The sequence below is a fragment of the Limanda limanda genome, chromosome 14 (assembly GCF_963576545.1).
Source record: "Limanda limanda chromosome 14, fLimLim1.1, whole genome shotgun sequence".
NCBI lineage: Eukaryota > Metazoa > Chordata > Actinopteri > Pleuronectiformes > Pleuronectidae > Limanda > Limanda limanda.
In genome coordinates this window covers 4,375,406-4,399,086 of record NC_083649.1, presented here as the reverse complement: position 1 = coordinate 4,399,086, position 23,681 = coordinate 4,375,406, and the positions used below count along the sequence as shown (strand labels likewise).

General features: G+C 42.4%; 1 protein-coding gene across 1 annotated transcript in view; it reads right to left on the bottom strand.

The window, feature by feature from the left end:
• Positions 1-8,699: 8,699 nt before the first annotated feature.
• Positions 8,700-23,681, bottom strand: part of tmem132e (transmembrane protein 132E) — a 116,749-nt gene continuing 101,767 nt past the window's right edge. The window contains exons 8-9 of the mRNA XM_061086232.1: positions 14,940-15,134; positions 8,700-10,455 (exon numbers count right to left, since the gene is read on the bottom strand). Coding sequence (XP_060942215.1) covers positions 9,385-10,455; positions 14,940-15,134 — 1,266 coding nt within the window. The 3' untranslated portion in view covers positions 8,700-9,384. The remainder of the gene's footprint in view (positions 10,456-14,939; positions 15,135-23,681) is intronic.

Genomic DNA, 23,681 nt, shown 5'->3' with positions numbered 1-23,681 from the left:
CAGAAGATTCTCTTGATCAGGCGATGGGAGGAGCCTGATCGTGCAGGAAGACGGACATAACGTGGAAAGATCAGAGTTTTTGTTTACAGCTCATCCAAACTCTTGAATCTCCTCGTCCTTCCAAGTTCACGTCTTCGTCTTCTACGTGTCTGGACGTCCTCTTGAAGTTTGTCCTGCCAGTCCCCGAGAATTAATGAGCCCATGTGAGAATACAGCAGAGAAATGCACGTGCATAATTCACAACAAGCGAAATTGATGACGTTTCTAGCGACGGATGCAAAACTGGAAGAAAACAAATGTCTCAGAGAAGAGGACACAGATGAAGATGGCCACGAGAGCTTTTGGCGATAAAGGCCAAAGCCGGTGTGGATGTAGCAGCAGAGTTTCTACGTGTGTGACTCCATCAGTCTACAGTCAGACAGCAAATGGTTTCCTCTACGGGTTTTTAATGAAGTCTTGTTCCTCACATCAAACCGTGAAAACTAGGTTATACACAACAAAGACATAACATATAACGTTAGCTAGTTAGCAAACACAGTATCAATAATTACAATCAAGGTTAAAGTAAATAACAAACAGACAAAATACCATCTTCTTATCTTCTCGTATACAACTTAACATAATTCCTTATCACCTTTTAAAGGCATCAATCTTAGACATGTGTGTAACTACCTCTGCTTGCTTCTCTGTGTCTCGCACTCTAACAAGCAGCTCAGCGGAGGCGTCAAAATAAAAGTCTTATCTCTAATTACACAATAATGCTATATACAAATACAAAATATACATTGGAAAACCTTTACAACATCTTAAAGTAATATAGTGGCAACAGTTACAACGTGAATGATCCAGACATGTTCCTGTTGTCGTTAACGAGTCTGACCCGGACAATCACCCAATTTTCTGTACATCCTCCAGAGTTGATGTGTGAAAACAGCTTTTAATAAAACCTCTTGTTATATTCTGTCTGACTTCTTGTTCACTGGTTAAAAACTTCATCCAGGATCACGTCTCGTTCAAAGTCGATCTCACAATCTCTCTGAATCCTGTCCAGTGTTAAATGTAAATTTAAAACACACAACACGAGTGTCTGTACAGTTGTTGTTGAGGATCAGGGAGAGAAAAGTCGAATGCAATCTCCAGCCTGTCCCTTTGTAGGTCGTGTCTACAGCGATGTACATCTCAAAATTAGCCTCTTGAATCAGCCTGTGAATTCCTCATCAGTAGGAAGCTCTGAGCTCGAGGCTGACAACCACAGACGAGAGAAATATGAGGAATAACACAACTGGCTTTGCTCTCTTCGGGGGATTTGCTGTCAGGAACAGAAATATTGAATATTGCCACACATCCCCACCTCTTCCTTCTGTTTTCTGAGCTGCACATAAGAAACGTTCACCTGCGTTGTGTCGGGGGGGGAGGCAGCTCGCTGCAGTCGATCATCGGCGTTAATCAGTGCGTGCTCCGCACCGCGCTGGAGAAGTTAACAGTTCTGTACAGACGTGATCCTCACTGATCTCGGGGAAGTGTCGGAATCTACTGTTTTTTTTCCCGGGCACCTCAACTCTTCCTCCGTCTGTCTGCTGCTATTTCTGGCAGAGATTTCTTACCTCATCTCCCCAGAGAAGGAGCTCTAACTCACCAGGAAGGAATATATATGGAATGAGGAATGTGAACAACATAGCTGGATTTTCTCCTATTTTTTTCCCCCTTCACCAGTCACATAAAGAGTTGCAGCCCTCAGCCCAAATGCAACATGTCTTGTCTCAGCATTGCATTCTGGTCTATGGAGGCAGCTGTCAGTGCGCGGCTGTTATCTCTGCTCCTGCTATGATGGATCTCTCCCCGAATGGCTGCTGAGCGCCTGTGAAAGTGGTCTAGAAAGAAGCCTCTCCCTTTGATTCGCGGGGAATGACACTGAAACCTGACATTTACTGCTGATGTTTTATACAGTTAAAGATATTTCTGCTGTCAGGCCTCGTTGCTGCTGCTCTGGAAACATCCTGACGGGAGTTCACAGGCTCCGCGACTGGCCTGTTATCCACAGGAATGAAATAAAAAATAAAAAACTTTACCAAACGTAAAAATGAGGCCAGAATGTGAGCTACATAACCGACAGCTTCTTCTTGGCTTTTCAGCAATTTGAGGCTGAAATGTATTCGTTAAAAGAAACACGTTAAACTCATGTTGTATAAATAGTATAGATGTAAAGATTCATATTTACCTCCTCCAGGGAGACCATGTTTTCATAGTTTGCAGGAAGAAACTACTGAACCCATGTGATTGGAGTTTGGGCCTAGAAAGAACTCATTAACTTTTTATGGTGACCGAGACGTCTCAAACGAACGTATTTACAAATGCATGAGCCACAACACAACCGCACAAGCCACAACACAACTACTAAAGCCACACAACGGAAACACAACCAAAATGGAAGCGAGTCCCCACGGATGTTTATAATGAAACAAGTTGAGTCACTTACTGTGGTCAAGCTTTTCTATTTGAGGTGTTATGATACGCGAATGGTTGCAGTTGGGTTATTTCGACTGTAGCTTGTTACTAAACTTTTCTATTAACGTATATAACACGCTAGAGGAGAGAAGAAACTAAAAAAGCATCACACGTCTCCTTTAAATGAGCTGAAATTAAAGGTTCAGTGTGTAGGATTTAGTGACATCTAGTGGTGAAGTGTCATGTTGCAGCTGAACACCCCTCACCTCACTCCTGACCTTCCAAACACAAAAGAGAAACTGTGGAAACCTTCATTTGTCATCGACACTGTTAACATAAAGTACTTCAATAAAAAGTACTTTACCTTTAAACCTCAGTCGGGGACATGAAGTATTATATCTGTGTATTTTCTCCTGAAACACTCGTCTCCCCCCCCCTGCAGTGCGGCTCCTCCCCAGCGGTTGGAGGTAAGTACTGGTTTTGTCGGAGCCCCACTGCCGTGATTACCCGTTATTACCGGTTGGTCCAGCAGGTGTAAACGACTGCCTACACATTGATTCCCTGTGACTCAGACCTGCTCTTCGCACGGGAACAAATGACCAACGAGCCGAATCCTTTCCACCGCTGACGTGAAGCGTCACAGGAATAATGTGTTGGGATTAAATGGATCAGAAGTGTGAAACGACTGAATAGATTTGACTTCTGCTCCGAGTTTACTGTATTTAGAAAATATAAAATGTCAGAAATTAAATTGCCGGGGAGCTGTTCTGTTTTCTCTTGTACAATGACAGTAAAGGCCTTTTATTCTATTCTCTTTTATTCTGTTCTTCTGAGTGCTATGGAGGACCATACATGACTTAAGTATAAATAAATAAATAAATAAATGTATAAATAAATAAATAAATGTGGAAATATATTTAAGACATTTTTTTAGACATTTCTGTTGTTATTAACGTATTTATTTATTTATTTCTGTATTGATTTCTGTATTTCCTTTTTTATTTATTTATTTATTTCTGTATTTATTTGTACATTTATTTATTTATTTATACTTAAGTCATGTATGGTCCTCCATAGAGTGCAGCATCAGTAAAAGGTGAACATAAAATATTATTAGCTTAAAGCAGCAGCTCCTGCAAGTTTGAATTTGCTTTCTATGAAAAGTGTTTCTGAGATTTGAAACATTTGGAGAATCTTTATGATATTTCTTGAGTATTTTAAGACACTGTGCAGTGTGTTCACACAGGATCTGATCAAAGGACACTCCAAAGAACACTTGGGACTCTTTCCATCTATATATGAATATTTTTTGTATGTGTCACATGTGATTACAGAGGCAGCGGTTTACTGCAGCACTATACAGTCCTGGCCTGTATGGACAGTATACCCCCCCCCCCCCCGGCACTTCGGGCTCAAACACACACACACGGATAAATCTTGGCAGCTCCTCGCAGCCTGTGGTGTGTTCTGTATGAAGATGTGTTTGCTTTTCGTCAGGGGAATTATTTTATTATTATTATATTCCTGGAGACAGTATGTACAGATGCAGATGCAGAGAGTGACGGGGAGAAGAAGTTATTAAAGCTTGTCAGTTTCTTTTGAATCTGGCTCGTATATATATAACTGCTTCCATTTCAAGATGCTGAATTTGAACCTTTACAAAGACATAATCTGTGGATCAGTTTGATTCAGGTGCGAAGATAAGAGAAGAAAACATGAGGAAAATTATTTTCATATTCATCTATCGTTTAATTTCAATACGCACATCTCCTTCGATTTGAAAATATAAATGTGTGACTATTTCTTCAGTCGGAACGAAGCATCTCTCTCATCTGTTATATTTATATTTTTATATATTGTATATCTTTTTTGTACTTTCACCAGGTTTCATAGCAGCTGCTGTAAAAAGCAAATAATCTCTATCGTTGGATTAATAAAGTTTATCTCGTCTTTTCTGTGGAGCTGTCGGGAATCTGGTCAACAGAAGAAGTAGTTCACGACTTCCAGATTTGTCATTTCTGCCGTTAGATAATAATGTGCATTTTTATACACAACTATAAATATGAAAATCCATCTTAACTATAATATAACATTTTATTCATTTCGAATTGACTCTGCTGGTCTGGGCCACGGGCTGTCAGCATCTGTCTCTTCACTCCTGTGGACGAGCTCGCTCTCTCCTAATGACCTCGGAGCCTCCTCGGAGTTCTCAAGACTTTGAACTCACAGAGTCAACACACTTCAAATGAGAAGCTGCGAGTGTGGATTCTGTGAACAGGAGCAGCTGAAGGAGCAGAGCTGGTGGTGCTCACGTCTGTGCAGGATCCTCACGCTCCTGCAGCGAATGCCTTCAGACTCGCCACAGCAAGGGGGGGGGGAGCAGCAGTGACCCGTGGACTTCAAACACTGGTCGGACTCAAGCCAGGATCTGATCGACCCCCGCCGGGGACACATGCATGGATGAAGGTGTTACACGTGAACTATATATACTGTAGAGGTAGAAATAAACCAGAGTAACTCTCTGCTGCTGTATGCTGCCGTCAACCGGAGACTTTATTCCACGTGTCTCTATTCAGCGGCTGCGTTTTCACACTGATTGCATCGCAGCTTGTCCCAAATCGAAGGTTTCCTCAAATGAAGCCGGTAAACGTTTCCTTTCAACCGCCAAGAAACTGCAGCTTTATCGTCACAAACCGTTTTTTTCGACAAGGCGACGAGACACCTGATGCTCGAATGCAGCTTTAACTCAAATTAGCAGCTGACGCTACACGTGTTAAAAAAACCAAGAGGCTTTGAAACGTTCTTGTTGCCAAGCAACAGGAATAAGAGCAGGACAAGCGGATAAACCTCCGTGGACCCGACTGTCTCATCCAGTGTCCTCAGATCAGCCTCCACGGTTCAGCCATGAAGACCGACTCCGCCTCATAGGGACAGAGTTCACACAGATCAGATTCCAGACTCACTGGAGATCACCATGACCTTTGACCTTTGACCACCAAGATCTGATCAGTTATGTGTAAGTGGACATTTGTGCTAAATTGTGCAAAAGGATTCTCTCAAGCTTCACGGGAGGTTTAAAGTCTCAGGGTCTTCTGACTCTGGCCCCGAGGCATTAACAGGTTTGTTGTGAAAGTTAAAACAATCTTTAAGTAAGATATAAAGTGCAGAAGCATGATCATCGCCTCCATACAGTGAATAAATCAAACATGTTTGCATCAGTTCCCTGGTGAAGCATTAAGTGGCCGATGAGCCGAATCCTTCAAGGTCGAGTGTTGCTTCACGTCGGAGGCGACTGGGGATGAATCCCTGAAAACCTCTCTGCTCACACATCATGAGAACGTTTGATAAATACATAAAATACACATTCTGCTTTGGTCCAGTAAATGAAGAAAAGAGACAAATCACTTGTGTATTGCATTTTCTTTAGTACTTTACATTTAACAGGAAAATACAAGGGTTTGTTTTTCAAGAGAATACATGAAATTTAACGGTGCTCTGTACATTAACATAGTATAGTCAGTGTGGTGGTAACTTGGCACAGCCAACTGGGTCGTGCACGTCGTGCACAGTTTCCACAGGGAGAGCAGGAAAATACAATTCAAGATCTTCTATTACATGTTGTTAAGAAGACTAAAGTTTCTATTAGCAGCTTAAAGACAATTTAAAAAAGAACCAATATATGCAGCGTTACTGAAACAGCGTTACAAAAAAATGAAAGAACCCACAGACGAATGCCAAGTAAGATGTAGAAATGATCTATAAATCAGAGTTCTTCTGTTTGTATAATATTATGTGCAACATATTTACATTTTGTGTGAGTAAATTTGTGGGAAAAACTGGGGAAATCGTAAAAGAAAACGGTTGAAAGAAGCTGCTATTAGACACTGGATCCGTTCCACCGACGCCACCAGAGTGAGGCTGACAACACGCAAACACAAAAACAAGCCGGTTGAAGTTAAGGAGCCGACATTCATCCTGAGACACGTGAACGTTGAACGTGTTAGAACGCTCCCAGCTCCTCTCAGCTCTCATGGCAGATCGAGGTCGAGGCTGTGGCTGAAGGACGGGGGGGGTGGGGGGGCTTGGACTCGCAAAAACAAAAAAAAACGTCTTATCCTCTTTCCCTTTTCAAAAGATGTTAAACACGGACTGAAGATGATTCTACAGCTCGTTGTTCATTTTCAAACACGAGGAACAGAAAGAGGTCATGCAGTAAAAATCAAAAAACCTCAAAGTCCCAATCCAGGATTCACCGATATATCAAATGTGGGTAAATATATATATACGTGTAGAATATTGAGAGGTGTGGTTCACATATGGAAAAAGAATCTTAAAGCATCTTGTAGGAAAAGTAAATCCTGTTTTGCTTCTGTTTTTACACCGTAGCTGTAAAGACTGTTTCTGTCTTTAAATCACGTTTAACAATTGTTTTTTTGACTGTTACATGAAATCAGCCAACGAATAATGAGCTTGTGAAACTAAATAGAAAACATGACGCTGGTATTTCTGTTATAACAGCACTTCCACAGGGAGAAGGACTCTGGATTGGGACTTGAGGAGCAGGTAGGATGGAAAACAAAATGAACAAGAGCTTAGTGCTCATCATCACCACAGAGGGAAGAGGTGACATTAGTTTTCTAAGGATAAATCTGTCAGTCAAGTCGGTTAGCACAAAATAAGGAGAAGAATCCAAGCCCTTAGAAGCAGCGTCGGAGAGAATTACAGGAAAGTGACATGGAAACTAATTCTCCGTCTTGTAGTTGCTTCATTAGTCCTGAAACAGAACTTGTTTCCGTGTGAGATCTGAGCCGGAGGAACATCAACCTTCAAACGTCGTCTCCAGTCGTCCGCACTCGAGATGAAAAGTCGCTGCAAACTGCAATTAAATATACAAACTCTGCCTCTTCAGCTGCTACGCTTCTGAAAACTTTCCTGTTCTGCTCTCTCCGAACTTTCCCTTCTGCTTCAGTGTCGTGTTGTCAGTCGACCTTTAGAGTCGGTGTGAAGGATTTGTCTCTGAACACATTAACGCATGTTAGAAAATAATATCTAAAATCAATGTGAGGAGACTAATCTGTGAAGTACTGACCTGTGTTCGTATGTCTGTTTTGTGTTTGGGATATTCTTTATAAAAATAGAACATCAGTGATTCTCCTACGACAACTCGCTAGCTAGCTACGCCTCCGTCCTGCCCCGTGCATCGTCCGCGGATGCAGAACTTCTTACTCAGACTTCGTGAGAGTGATAAGATGATAAAGAAGAGGTGGACATGTTAACACTGGGTAACTTTCGGATAATCTGCTCCTACTGGTGAATGTTTCCGAACCCGTTTCTAATTCCTCCAGTGAGAGGAAGCTGCCTCGTGTGGTTTGTTTCAGCAAAAACGGAAAAAAAATAATAACTTGCCCAAACCTGCAGAAACTCACATTTTCTATTTTCTTTACACACAAAATTTGAACTCAACATCGCAATTAGCACAAGAAAAACCTGCACTCGACATCCACTGGTGTTCTCAGCCACTCTGAATTGCCGATGAAGCCAATCAGCATCCTGATCTCACATATCAAACATAACAGGGATTACAGACGTAACACAGTGGGTCTGAAACACATCATGACAACATGGGATGACCATGATTTAAAGGATGGAGCAAAATCAATAATCTATTCAGTAATCTTCTTTGTGGGCGGAGGATCTTGTTTTTTAAGCGAGAATGTTTCCAACGGTAATAATCAGAAGTTTCTCATTTTCTCAGAGGCCGGGTTCCGGGCTGAATTTAAAGGAAGGGGAAATAAATCAAGAGATTCGATCCGTCGCAGTTCTGGTGCATAGCTAAATTCCCGCGCTCGACAATCGGCAAAACCTTCTTCTCACGACAAGACTATAAAGTTTCAACACATCCGCCCCGGCCGCTCCCTTCCCTCAGTCGGAGCGAGTCACGTGTTAAATGTTGGCGCCCGGCGGCGACTCCCGCTCGATACGATATATACACATACTAGAGAGAGAGGAATGTCTGCATGAGGGCCGGACGTGGCATGCGTGTGATGCACGGTAACACACTTACTTCTGCAGTGTGTGTGTATGAATGATTATAGAACGACAATACAAACATTTACAAATTTGGAAAAAAGTTAGCTGATTGTGCCTCGAGATCCCCGGCCATGCAAAGACTCTTCTTCTACTAACGCCTCCTGCTGGAGATCAGCTGCAGCTGTTTCCACACGGCTGCTCTCGAGCCGCGGGGGGGGGGGGACTGTGAGCATTTCTGATAAGGCATTAGATTCGATGGGGACCAGGAGGACTAGTTGTTCGAGACGACCTATGAAATGTAGAAAAATCTAAAGAATGAACATGAGTACAAACCATGAGTGTGCTGCACCGAGAACAACAACTGAAGAAGTTTTGCCGTCAAGAGAACAAGTTTTTCCTACTTTGGCAAAAAAAACAAAAATGATTTTTTAAATTTTTTTTTAACTTTCGCGAGAGTCTTTGACAGTTTCCTGTTCCTCGAAGGCCGCTGAGTTTGGCGTCGGTCCAGTTACTACAGAGTCCCGATGACCCAGCGAACACACGTGGCTCAGACCGAACCTCCAGTCCACGTCAGGCTTCTTCTCCCAAACTGATCCCGGAGCAGCTCTCACGTCCGGCCACGGCTCGGCTTCCCCAGTGAAACACTTATTTCCCCCCGTTAGCCACAATTTTACAGATGTCTCTCGTGATGGAGATTCCTGTGGTCGAGTCTTTGGCTTCGTCCTCTCCGGTGTGAGCGTGTATGAGATTACAGCACTGTGCAAACTAAATGGAACAGACCTGAACCGAAACAACAATTGGCCTTTCAGTTTGTGAAAAATTACCTTTCACGTAGGTGAAAAAGAGAAAAATAGAAAGTAACGTTTCTGTAGAAAGCCGAGAGCAGTGCTTCACACCGCACCGCTCCTCTCAGGCGATCTCCTTTATTCTGCGCATGTAGTCGTGCAGTTCCTCTGGGTCTTGAAAGCCCATGTCCTGGCACACCCACTGAATGTCCTCCTCGTCCGCGATGGGGATGGAGTTGTAGGGCAGCTCCTCCGTGGGCAGGGTGGTGAAGGTGGTGAACTTCACTCTCTTGCGCTTGGAGGTGGGTGAGCTGGCGTCCTCGCTGTTCTCCTTCGTGGAGCCGCCGGAGCTGCCGTCGCCGCGCCCGTGCACCTGGCTCTGGACGCTGGTCTGGGAGCTGCCACTGCTGTGGTGGTCGCCGTGGCAGCAAGTCTGTACGCCCTCCAACGGGTTACTGGGACTCTCTATCTGCTGGGGGGAGAGCTCGCACTGGGCCCTCAGCGGTTGGCCGTTTCCCAGGAACACCCAGTGGTGGGAGTGGTCCATGTTGGCCTGGCCCTCCGGCGGGATCCGCTTGTGTCGGTATTTGAGCACAAAGACGATGCAGTTGATGAGGAAGACCAAGATGGCCAGGCAGAAGACTCCCAGCAGAGCGTACATGCCGATCTCCAGGTCGGTCATGTTGCGAGGCGAATGCACGAAGTCGTCTTCCTCCTCTTCGTCGCTCTCCGTCGGTTGCTCCTCGTTGCTAATCGTGGGGAAGTTGGTGTAATCGATGGGAACGCTGGCCGGCTGCTCATTGGACGTCTCATAAACTCGCCCGTTGATGTTGGGATCGATGATGGTGCGTCGGGTGACGGGCAGCAGCTCGATCTCGCCCTCCGTGGTCACCTCTTCCTCGGAGTCTTCCTCCGGGCCGAACCGGACCTTGGCGTAAACCGCAGCGGAGGCGATGATGCTCTTGCGCTTGGTCTTCTGGCACGCCTCGCCGATGGTCATCTCTACACGGACCAGCTCGCCGGACCCCTCGCCCTCCGCCACCACCACGGGCCAGCGCTGCTGAGGCTCCTGGGACACGGACACCACCTTGTCGTCCAGCGTGGAGGCGTTGAGGTTGTAGTCTTTGGGATCGAAGTACGTGAGGGTGGCAGCTGTGTTGTCACTGAAAAGCATCCAGATGGAAAAACTGGCTTCCTGTTGGACAAGAAGAGAGGAAGAGAACATGGAGGCTCAGTTTCTTTACAGTCATTTTAACTTTTACACCAGAAACTAAAATGTTTTGTTCGAATTTAATTAATGTTTTTGTCACAACAAAAATTCATTTAGTCAACAGGAACGATCTCTGCCCGTTGAGTTTAATAAGCTGAATATAGCATCTAACAGGTCTGGAGAATTTTTAAGATTTTATTTTTCACTTTCTTTAAAATGTCATGATAAGGTGCCACTTGTTTTTTAAATGTTCAGTGTCATATCTTTGTGTATTTTTAGTTCTGTTGTGTATCTAGATGTTTGTCTATTTGAGGGAATGGACGTCTTGGGTTGTAAGACAAATTTAAGAAGTTTAAACTATTCTAATCTAATCTAAATTGTAGTTTTCCTCTCTCACATGTATGTTTCATAATTTCTGAAACACGAAGTTCCATTGATATAAGTAATTCACCGAGCATTAGTGAAACAGAACATGGAGAGATACGTTTAATAAACTGAATATAGCATCTAACAGGTCTGGAGAATTTTTAAGATTTTATTTTCCACTTTCTTTAAAATTTCATGATAAGGTGCCACTTGTTTTTTAAATGTTCAGTGTCATATCTTTGTGTATTTTTAGTTCTATTGTGTAAATAGATGTTTGTCTATTTGAGGGAATGGACGTCTTGGGTTGTAAGACATATTTAAGAATTTGAATCTATTCGAATCTAAATTGTAGTTTCAGAATTTCTGAAACACAAAGTTCCTTTAATAATAAGTAATTCACCGAAAACACAAATCTGTGGCTCTGCCTTTTGTTTATATTTCTCTAAAGGACACTTCATCGCTCCAGGTCCGATTATTTCTAAACTCTGGATTTAAATATTTGATCCCGACTGAGCCTTTGAAGTTCTGGACATAGAAAGATCCCAAAATCTCCGGAGCATTAGAGAACCTCCACGGTTCCTCACGCTCGGTTCAGACCTTCAGATCTTTGTTTGTTTGTGTTCAGTCTTCTCACTTTGTGTTTTCTATCACTCTTCACTGTGTCTCTGCCCGCCCCCCCCCCCCCCTGCAGAGACGCCGGATGAGATGCATGCTGGGTATTTGACAACATTGATCTGCTGCACAGTAAACCCGGCGACCGTGTAATCAACGCAGCGTTCGAAAGTCGTCTTTGTTTACAGCTCGTTTCAACCCACAATTAGTGGAGCTGACAAAGAGGGAAGAAGTGAGTTTTCTCAAACGGAGTCCGACGGGTTCGGGCCGTCGTTTGATTCCCGTACGAAAGGCAGGTGGCCCGCTGCGCCGTCTCCGGGTAGAACCCAGTCCAGTGAGGGGAGATGAGGGTCTTTGTTGTCATGGTTTTCCACCAGGAGCCTGTCCCCTCTCATCTCAGGACGACAGAATGAAGACAGCCTTTGATTCTGGATCATTTGAATAATACATGGAAACGGCTCTGCTACGGAAAAGGCTGATATCAGTGGAGAGGAAACGTGCGGGCGTCTTTTCCACAAAACAACTGGCACCTGCTGCTCAGTGCAGATCCGGTGCAGGGACGTAGGAGGTGATGTGTTCAGTGTCGGGTAAAGTGTTGCTATAAAAAAAGGCGGGTGGCACTATTCAAAGCGTTTCCCATTAATGATCAGGACTGTGGCATCCGGGCATATCCTTGTTTGTCCTACTTTCATGAAGAAGCTACATGTTTTACTCTTCTCATGAAAACATACGAGATCTCTAACGTATTTACAGAGTTCTCGCTTTAACCGATCTTTCATAAAGTCGTTACCGTTCATGCAGCAATCGGACCTCAAGGTTTCAGCTGCAGATGTGAAATACAGTTTTCTCTCTTTAATTATTGAGTCTGTGTTCCTGTCTGTTCCAATCTAACGCTACAGATCGAATGGATTCACTGCAGAGAAAGTGAAACGAAATTCGTGAATCTGCCAATTAACACCGATCCGCACCTCATGTCGTGATAATCCATGCAGTGCTTTTTTTTGTGTAATCCTGCTAACTAACAGACAAACAGATGAGAACTTAATCCTCTCTGCTTGATGGAACCAATCTCAGAGTTTCTTAAAAAACTATAAAAGCTATTTGAAAACCTCACAGTCGACAATCAATTTCCTTCTCCACAAAAGAGGCAGTTTCCTCCACTATATTTTTTAAAATCCTGATATTTATGATACTGTTGTGCTGAAAAGCTTAAAGATGAAGTATTCTACTTATTTTTATGGCTCCAGAGAATAAACGAATGTGTGACTGTGAAATTAACAGCTTGAATTATAAAATTAACATCTGTGGAAAACACTCCCCTGGAAAAATGTTGACATCTGCATCAACTTGAAAACCAATAATATCTCATTAAGTTGCTCATTTAAAAAGCAGCAGAAACGGTTTATGACGAAACCTTCAAATGAGTGAAGCTCTCGGTTCTGAAAGGAACTCTGTCAGGTGGAAAAGAGAATAATGCAGAGGGACCTTGATATTCCAACAATCCCCATCCATACTTTATGTGTTTCATTCATTCCGAGAGTAATAGAGGACGCTTAGAAAGTTTTCCTGTGAAACAGAATCAAATGGCTTGAAATAGCCCCGGTGCTCCTCTGAGAGCTTTGCCGGCAGAGGAATTGGCTGCGTTTTATGGCCCGGCCTCGGAGAGCACTTAGGACAATACATTACAATAATTAAATTTCAAGGTAGCCAAGAAGCGGAAAGCAAGAAAAATTGGAATTTAATGCTCGCGTCTCCCTCACTGATGCCTGATGTGGTTGTCGTTGCATTTTTAGCGAATCGCCGGCCAATGAAAGGGCAAAGCAGAAGCTCAGAGACACACACACAAACACACACACACACACACACACACACAGAAAGACACACACACACACACACACAGAGACACACACACACACACACACACACACACACACGTATCCCTAGGTGAAGCAGGGCTGCCAATTAATTCTTTCAAGTGAATGGCCCGAGATCCTTTTCCCTTTGTGAGGAGACGGAAGTAAAGAGAAAGTACGGATCTCTGTTTTTTTCTTATTGTTATATGTTTCAATCCATTCTGGCAATTATTCAATAAAAGGAAAATATGAATGAGGAATTCTTAAAAATGTCGAGGTTGTATTCAAACAGCCCTGATGACAGTGAGGTTTCACTTCATCCCGTGTCCTTGCTAAAGGATTTAGCTCAGAAATGATTTTATTCCCCGAAGTGAAAGAGACGCCTGTTTGGTGACGGAGGGATTTGTTTTACTTCTCTTGAGACAGAAATAAGGAAAATACTCAAGTGGTAAAAAGGAATAAAACGTCTCTGAGCAATGATGCTACAGAGCTGCTGCAAATACTGGAGCAAAAAGTGTGTTTCTGGACGTTATTATGAGAAAATTAACTTTTATAATTCCTCAATATTTATTTAAAGACTTGATTCACTTTGTTTTTCTGCCAAAACGACAATTATTATGACGAGGAGCCACAAACTGAAACGTTTAAGCTCGTCCGCAATTACTATGAACTTTTCAGGGAACTGAGGCAAAGGATATTTTTTACTTCATCCGTATAAATAAATTATATATTTTCAACACTGTTTTGTTGATTTTTCAGAATAAAATGAACTTTATATTTCAGGCAGCGTTGAGGAAATTTTTCCAGGAAGCAAATACCTCAAATGCAAAGTTTTTCACCTCCGCAAAATAAGAAGGTTGTGATTTCATCAGCTGGTTTTGTAGGTTTGTTTGTAAGTTGCAGGATTATGCAAAAACTTCTCAACCGATTTCCATGAAATTTGACGGGTGGGAACTAACCGAAGGATGAACCCATTACAGTCTGGAGCAGATCCAGGAACTGTCTTCACTTTGGCTGCATGGGGCGTAAGCTTTTCCCAATGTGAACCTTGTAGTTGACCACAGTGCATTGACCTCTATTAAATCCATGGAGACTTCATCTGACCTCTAAAGGCCAAACTCCAACATCAACCAAAAACTAACATCTCAACCTTTCCTGAAAATCGAGTTTCGTATAAAACTGCAAATACAGCAACATGTTGTTAATTTATGGAAAAGATTTGAGTCTGGTTTCACAGACTTTCACAGACATCAGACAGTTTGAGGAGAAAAACTAAATCCTTAACCTCTCGTGAACCCGGACAGAGACAGAGACCGGACTGCAGATGGAAACCTCGACCTCCTGAACCTCTAGAGATTCTGCTGCAGATTCATTCACTCAGTAAAATGTTGTGTTGCCTCTGAACGTTTGTCAGACGCAGATTTAGTTTCCTGCAAAACATATTTGCTGCTGCGGTTTAGTCGAATACAGAAATGTGATTTATTGGAGGTTGTGTGAGGACAAACGTTTTCTCCCCAGATTGGATCTGAGCTCCAATAACTGTGAGAAGACATTTCATATTAATATAACATAATGTAATATTCCCTGTATTTCTAGCTGGTAATCTCTCTCTGCGCGGTGTGATGAACGGTGCTGTACCTGTTTGGGAGCGGTGAGCGTCTGGACGCCGGTTGCCTTGGCGACCATGGTGTGGCTGTTGCCGGGGCTGGGCTGCAGGGACAGGGTCAGGCCCGAGACGGCGTGGACCCGCAGCTCGCTGATGGACACCTTGTCGTCCGTGACGGAGAACGCCGACTCTCCCAGCACGGCGTCCACGGCCAGCGGAGACTCCACCTGCACAGGAACACACACACCTGTTATTGTTTTGTCCTCGTCACAGAGGGGACAGCGCCGGACTCCGGGACAGACGAGAGCTTTATTGTCTTTTCTGAACCTCATAAAGACCGTGACAAGCCAATTTTGGAGTAAAGTGCTCCGAGCTGATGTCTGCTCCAGGATCCATGTGTCAAAGCCTCCGTGTCCATCATCGGGGAAAACAAACAAACGTTAAAAAAAAACAACAACACACACCCAGTGGAGATGGAATCAATCTGCAGCCGCACAACTAAAAAGAAAAGAGTGCAATCGAGAGCTGTCACCTCCTTTTCAAAGGGACAGTTTGCAGAATCACTCGTTCCCGTCTGAGCCGCTCTCCCCCTTCTCAAGTAACACCGGGCTATTCTTCTCTTCTTTCCTTTTTGACAGGACTCTGCAACCGGTACTTTAAGCACTTTTAAAACATTTCACTTTGCAAGAGCGACTAGAGGTCGAGAGGGACTCGAACTACGAGGAGGGCAATTCAAGCCGAGCTGGGGCCTGGTCCTCAGACGTCTTCTTGAGGATTTAGGGAATAAAAAAGAACGCTTGCTGACTTCAATGCTGCTTTCCCCTCTAACTTTATAATATTGTATTTTAAAATTAAATGTAGATAGCCTGTTATATATTTGAAGTCCAATGTCGTCTGTATGAATATGAGAATGAGAGAACAAGGAAATGTTTTGGACAATCTGAAGTGGTACATAGCTGTTAATATTGAGGTGAGATAATATATAGTAATTGTTGATTTTCAATCATAAATACTGACGTCTGTAAATACACACTTAAATATATTTCCCATATTATAACACTCATTCTTGCCAGAAGTGCCTTTTGAGTACTTAATGCTTTATGTACTAATTTCTAAATATTTCTGAAGAGTTTTTTAAGACAGAAGGAAATCTTAATTAGTTGTTCATGCAAGATTTTCAGTTATTCTCACTTAACTGAATAATGTGTTTTAATCTGTTGATTAATTTCTTTTATAAAAAATCAATTTATTAAAGATATCTTTCCCACCGTCTTCTCGAGGATTTTTACGACTGGAGCTGGCAGCTGAAAGTGTGAATGGTGAGGCCTAATCACCATCATTCAGTGTGAGATTGTGAAACAACACTAAACACGTAGTTCCTCCACAAAAAAAACAGGTTTTACAAATGAATATATGAATAATCAGAGGATTCTGAGCAGACGTCTCACTCCGCTGCGGTCGATCACATTATTTACTCGGTGATTCTTCACCTGGAGGATTCGAGGGAAGAAGCGGACTGGGTTTTTTCGATGTTTTTCTACGTAATTGTTTTGATCATTTTTTTGTGATAACGCTCGGCTCGGAGCTCGGTGCCACACAATTTTGTGCAAAGTAATTTGTCACACGGGAAAAAAAAAGCCAGAGCCAAATCATCTGCGGGAACAGATGCATCTGCAGGTGTCTGCTTTCATTAATCTGGTCTCAGTGCGTTTTGATTTCTGTCGCACTCGAGAGGCTCGTAAACTTCTCCGCACAAACACACACGTGCACAAAATACACACACACAAACACACACACACACACACACACACGGTTTCAAGGACAGAATAAATTCTTATTTTATGATTAATTCCTTTATGTGATGATCTGCACGGACCCCTGGAGATATAAGTCACTTATCAAATAATTGCACAATTCTGGTAGAAAAAAGAACATCTAAAATCTTGCCTACAAATAAGGCAGAAGCTCATAATGACCATTAAATATGCAACTGTTGTTTATGTATTTTGGGCAAATTTTCTGCACAAGCTGATGACGAGCCGGAGTTATAAACTGTCCGAGGTGGAGAAGGAGCTTTCACACACTTCACCACACCTCCTCTACTCGTGGCCGCTCTTCCTCTCCGCCCGGCACTCGTCTTCTCTTTACACACAATCTCTCAGCGCGTGCGACTCCCCGGCCTCTGTGTGTTGACTCTGTCAGGTTCTTTGAATTATCATTTCACAGAAAACCTGAATCAATTCCTCACAACTATGGCGACACGTTCCATTCGTGGGCAAACAAAGCAAATACAATCATAAAAGAGGAGTTTGAGCTTCTTTTAAAAGCTCTGAGCATAACATATGTATTTGTTTTTGATATGTGACGAGCAATAAATGATCAATCCATCCGTTTATTATCTATACTGCGTATTTTAAGGGTTGTTGGGAGGCTGGGGCCAACAGAACCCAGCAGAACCTGGAGAACCCAGAGGAAATGAACACAGACATAGGGAGAACATGTAAACACAGCAAGACCCTTGAAAAACTCAGAGGTCATTAATGTGCAACTTGCTGAAGCCTAGTCAGACTTTTCATTTTACAGATGCATCGTCAGTCCGGTTTGAGTCTCAATTAGAAAGTCCAGGGTCGTAGTTCTAGTTTTACATTACATTACATTACATTTCATTTAGCTGACGCTTTTATCCAAAGCGACTTACAATAAGTGCATTCAACCCCGAGGGAACAAACCAAGAACAACAAGAATCAAGAAAGTACAAATTCTTAAAAAATAAAGCAAAACTACAAAATGCTATAAATAAGTGCCATTTAAGTGCTACTAAATTGCTACTAAAAGTACTAAAAGTTTTATATACAGTTATTTCTTTCTTATGTGAAGTACTTATTGTGTTTTTATGCTTTATGTTCAATGTATGCACCTATTTACCAAAGAAAATTCCAGGTAGGTGTAATATTGGCATAATTGGCAATAAATACTTTCTGATTCTGATTCTGATTCTGTGCTGAAGTGTCATCATTGTCCTCAGAAAACACAAGATTTCTTATTATCGTGGAGCAGTTGAAGCTTCTTTGTCTCTCGGAAACGTATTTTTATCTCCACCTCCGATTCATTTACACCTTCCTTCCTTTCTTCTCTTGTCTGTGTTACAACACAACACCCGTGACTTGATGACTGTTCTGTGTTGCATGAAAAGAAAAGGAGAGAAGAAAGTGCTGCACTACACTACAACACGTTAATGCTGCTTCCTAATGTCCCCCAGCTCACAGAGGTTAATGGCTGGATACGATTAAGTGCTGCCATTAGCTGAGAGTCCTCCTGCAGCACCGCGACTCCTCCGCCCTTGACATTTTACTTTATGTATCTCTCTGTGTGAACTGTAAGGTTTGGGAAAACGACCAGATTCAAGAGATTTTGGTGATGAGGGCGTTAAGTGTCGATGCTGCAAACAAAAAACAGGTTTCCAGAGCAGAACTTAGATGTCGTGTCCTTCGTCCAAAAATCGAATCAAACAACCTTTAAATATAACAACCAATAGTGAAATACTCTTAAGTTACAAAAGCACTTTTTTTTGCAGCTCAAACTTTCTGCCGCCAGCTTCCACTTCAGTTGTTTCATCTTTAACGCGTTCTATCTTTTATGTGTTTTATCTTTTTGAGTGTTTTAGGGCAGGTGCAATATTCAACTCGCTTTATTATTCTGGGTCTTACACGATTTGTCCTTGTGTTTCTGACACGATGTTCTGAAGCTGCTGTAGAACTTTGTCCCCAGAAGAATTTCCCCACGAGGACAATAAAGTATATTTGATCCGATTTGATTGAATATGTTTTGTTTGGATGTGATGTATTAATACACCAGAATGTTGTGAGGACACTCATAGACTCTCTACCTCTTTATCTCAACCCTTTAACACCACAACAAAAGACCAAACCTCCACCGCTCTCCACACCCAGCTCCAGATGTGATCGACAGACGATGAAATAAAGTCTCTCTCCTTCTCACTCTCTGTTTAGATTTCCCTTCAAGCCAAAATAAAACCCTAAAAAAATAGACCACAATACCTCAAACTAAGTTTGAACCCTTTGAAATCGTTCGGACTGGAAGAAAATCTCCTCAAGGTCTAGACGTAGCCTCACAACGATGGTTTGGACGTGTCCACACAACCGTATTAAGACATGTACACACACACAAACACACACACAGCGTGCTTACAAAGCCCCGAGGCCAGATACTAAAACGATGCATAAATAAAGTTTAAAGATTTCACGAGTTGCCTGATAAATCACTCTCACTCCAGAAGCTTTTACTGCTACGACTCAAATATCTGCATGAAGCTTGGATGTGAAGATTTAGTTTGAACTTTATTTTCCGAGCGTATTCCATCAGGCGTGTTAATGGAGGTGAACGCTGCAGGTTGTGTTATCGATGGCGACAGGGAGGTGAAGGTCGCGTCCTGAGCAAAGTCGAGTGTGAAAGAAACACACGTCTGTGTATGAATCCTGCCCACGATCGATCTCCTGCTATTTCCTGTAGCATTTGGCTGCGGCTGATCTTTTCACAGGCCAATTAAAGTGTCTAAAAAAGAAAATCCAACACAATTAAAATCAATATCGGCGGCCGTGTACAAATGTCAAAACACGATTTCACGGCATTGGGCATTGATTGTTTTAAACTAAAAGAAATGTAATCAGGATCTCCTGTTGGTTTTCGGGGGTTCTATGATCCAACCTGGGCTTTTATTCCTCTGTTGCCATGGAACCAACGTCCTGGATGTTTCAGAGTAAAACTTCTGTCGCTTCACATTCAGCTGCAGCAGAGAGAAACTTCTCAAACTCCTCCAGTCGCCACTATTTCTGTTTCCTGAGCTTTAATACAGCGATAATCTTCTTTTCACCCAATGTACCTGAACGCAACCTTTTCAATATTTATGATAAAAGAGAAACAATTCCAAACACATCATTGAAATATAGAATATACATAGATATATATATATTCTACATCAATAAGACACCGAGCTCTTGTTTTCTAAGAGATATATTTAAACATGGCTCTTGGCACTTTCCGCCCACAGTTGACAATATATTAAAAGAAGATTCAACTCGCAGAAACAAGACTTTGAAAAGCAAATATTAAAAGCGATGCATGATTCGTTACTTTATATTCTGGGGGTAAATGCTGCGTTTCTCCCGATGAGATGCTGAATCAAAGCTCAGTGGTTTTAAACTGGGAAACGTCTCCTTCTCCAGCCGTCACTTCATCGTCAAACCAGGCTGATGCTTCTCTGACCTTCTATGGTTCTTCAGCTTTTTGGATGAGAATTTAAAAAAGTCTCCAGTCGAGTCCAGTTGAATCTTGAATTACAACAAGATCCGACTTCAGAGGATCATCTCTGTTCTTAATTCTCTGAGGAGCAGATGGAGCAAACTTAGAGCAACACTTTGAAATGGGCTGTTTGTTTGACCTGTGGTGACCCTGGTTGTGGCTTTTCTTTCTAAAACTGTAAAAAGTGAATTTAGGCTTTGAACTAAACTTGAGTTTCAGCACATGAAACTTGTGATTTTCTAAATATCAACATGGACGAGTGTGAAGCCGACGAGACGAGTGGATCTCAGGGGATGTGAGCTGGAGACCGAGAGAGGATTCTGGAATTAGTTGATATTGATAGATGATGATTCATTCATGGATCCGACTGAGAGTCACAGCTTCAACTGTCCAGTTGAAGAGTGAAGCTGAACTGTGGATCAGTTCAAAAGACTCAGAAGTTATTAAAAACCAGAGTTTATCTCCAATATTCAGCAGGAAACTTTTTAAACATGATGAATTCTGAACAGAGTTTCATGGAATGGTTACAGAAGCAGTTCTTCAGGTCCAGGAAGCAGAGGATCATGGGTAATATCTACGAAAACCAGTTAATCGACACGGAGGGCAACATAATTAATAACGTGTGCCTGCAGAGGGCGCTGCTGCTCAGTAAAAGTTGCGATGTGTTTCTTTTAAAATGTTAAAGTTTAGTCAGTTTGATCCAAGGGTTTGTTTTAAGTGATGTTTTTTGGAGTTTGGAGCTGAAAATAGTCGAGTCGCCGGATGTGACTGATGAGAGTTCTGATTTTCAAGTCAGTTGAACTTTTAAAGCTTTTTATCAATTGGCACAAATAAGTTTTGCGTCGGTGGAGATCACAGAACGATCCGTCAGGCTGAGAAACTTTGAGCAGAAGCTCAACGGAGACAAACAAGGCTCTGGGTTGATTATTTATTCTGTTGGCACTGATGCAGTCTTCTGTTTTTTAAAATGATGTTATTTGGGGAGTGGGGGGGGGGGGTGGGGGGGTGCTGGCACTTGAAGAGGGAAATTAAGCTTCACACAATCTTTTGTCACGTTGAAAATAAAATTGAAAAAGCCCAGGAGACAGATTTTCTCCCCGACTGTCATCAGTCTGATGTGTGTGATTCATTCCGTTGTGTGTTTGCTGATGAAGTTTGAACAATTGGGTTTTTACTTTTTTCCTCAGATTGACTCGTTTATTATTTTTAGCTCAGTTGATGATTTTCTCAGTTAAACTTTCACAGGTCGAGATGACATCGGTGAAGTCATGTTATATTCTATCTGCTTCATGTATTGGCAATAATATCCTTTTATTGACATTTGTAGGATGTTCTTTTGAATTGAATTGAATTTTATGATTATTTAATTTTGTCATTTACTTTCTCCATCGATTAGAAGTGAAGGGTTCTGCACACGACAGCTCTCATCACTGGGATCTCTGTGGTTGAAAACATCTTCCTCTCAAACTGCTCCTCATCACCACCGGGACGATTTGAGAAAATATGATCCTGCACAACGAGAACTGCTCATTGAGACATGCAGCCTTTCTTTTAAATCCCTCAAAAACATTTTATACATATTTATTTTGAATGTGACCATTACTTTTAAGTGTGTTTCAAAGAAAAACTATAGAATCTGGCATCTATATATAATTTTTTAAAATCAAGATCCATGAATCATTCTATAGTTTAAACTATTTTGCAACGTTAAAGAAGATGGGAAAACAAATCTGGCATCTGCATGTTAGTCCAGATCTGCACCAAAACGTGATGGTATCTCTTTTGGCTCGTGTCCGTAGCTTCCACCGAGTTTTACGGAAACATGTTGAAGAGTTTCTGCGTCATCGAGCTGACAAATAAAAAAAAGACGTCGGGGGTTAAAACGTCACCTCGTTAGCGGAGGTCAAAACTGAGTCTGTTTCCTTTTCTTCCACATCGCTGCTTCCTCCTCCTCTCCCGACCGTCCGGATCATCTCACCGAAGAATAACCCGATGCTTCTTGACCAGATCTAATCGTCCGGGCTGAGTGTTGCATCACGGCGAGTCAGAGTAACGAGATGATGAATGTGTCTGTCATCTGCATTCCTCTCTCTCCTCTCAGCGAGCAGAGGTCGGCTGCCGGCGGCGTGCGGACGCTTCCAGTCGTGCTCGCGGTTGGATTCGTCATCGGTGCTGCAGCCGGCGGCGTCGGTGAAGTGAAGCGCGAAGAAGTAGTTACACTTTACATGTTCTTCATCTGCAGAGCTCGTGTATCTGTCACCGCCGAGCGCCTCAAGGCTCCGTGAGGCCGAGCACGCCGTTGTCGTGGTCCAGGCCTTCACGGGAAAAAACGCCATTTCCTCTGGTGTTAATAGCAAACACCGGAACAGCGGTGAGTCCGAGCGGCGGATCGACTCTGACCGGTGCACACTGCATCAAGTTACATTATCTTCCCTTAATACACTGTCTGCCTGTCTCCTTGAAGCTGGCGTTCAATTAATCACACTCGTGCACGAAGCAACAGGAAATCAGAGGAAGATTTATCGGTGCAAGCTGTGGATTTTTCCTGAGGACCTCAGAGAGTCGACTGTGGCAGAAACACACGAGTCACATGGTTCAGGACCGAGCTCTCTACAGGAACCTGAATCATTAATACCAGACTTTGCATTGCAGCCTGAGCACTATTTCACCACAGATGATGATGTAAGGGTTCTGCAGAGGGCGATGAAGACTTTCATTATGCTGCATAACACCAAAAGTGGCTCTTTCAGGTTAAAAGCACATGTAAAAGTCGAGTAAATGTGCTTTGAGGACACGTCGCTCCTGCTAATTGAGATTCACGTTCTAAACCCACAGTAACGTCTGTGTCTGGTGACGGAGCCTGCTGGGAAATTGCACCAAACAAAATGTGACATTATATATATATAGCGAGCTCGCGTTTTTTTTTTTTAAATCCTTTTGAAATTCAAACTGCAGGGACTCAGGGAAATAGTTATTTTTCCCCCGCCATGTCCCTTGAGACGAGCAAAGTGAGAAGAAGTGAAGTGGAGTCGTAGCTTTGTTTTTAAGAAACGTAAACACAGCTTCAGTCGGATGGAAACTCCACCGGAGTGTAAATAAGAAAAGAAAGAAGAGAAGAAGACGGGAGAAATAAATAAAAAACGCTGAAAAGTCAAATGAGGTTTTTGTGCATCTGGTGGATTCTGGTGTTTTTCTACATTTTGGAGATAAATAAATAAAACATACAGTATAGTACTTATATATAAGTGTGAAGTTGTATGAATATGTAGATTAAATAATTAACTGTTTGGTGTTTTTCGTCCTCATCCCTATTTGTTAATAATACTTTTTTCTTTTAATTGTTTCTTCACTTGTTTTTAGAATTTCTCTCTTTTCATTTATGTGTTTTCGAAATAAATAGACATAAATTTAAAAAACAAAGCTCCCTCGGTTGCACACGTATGAAACATGTTACA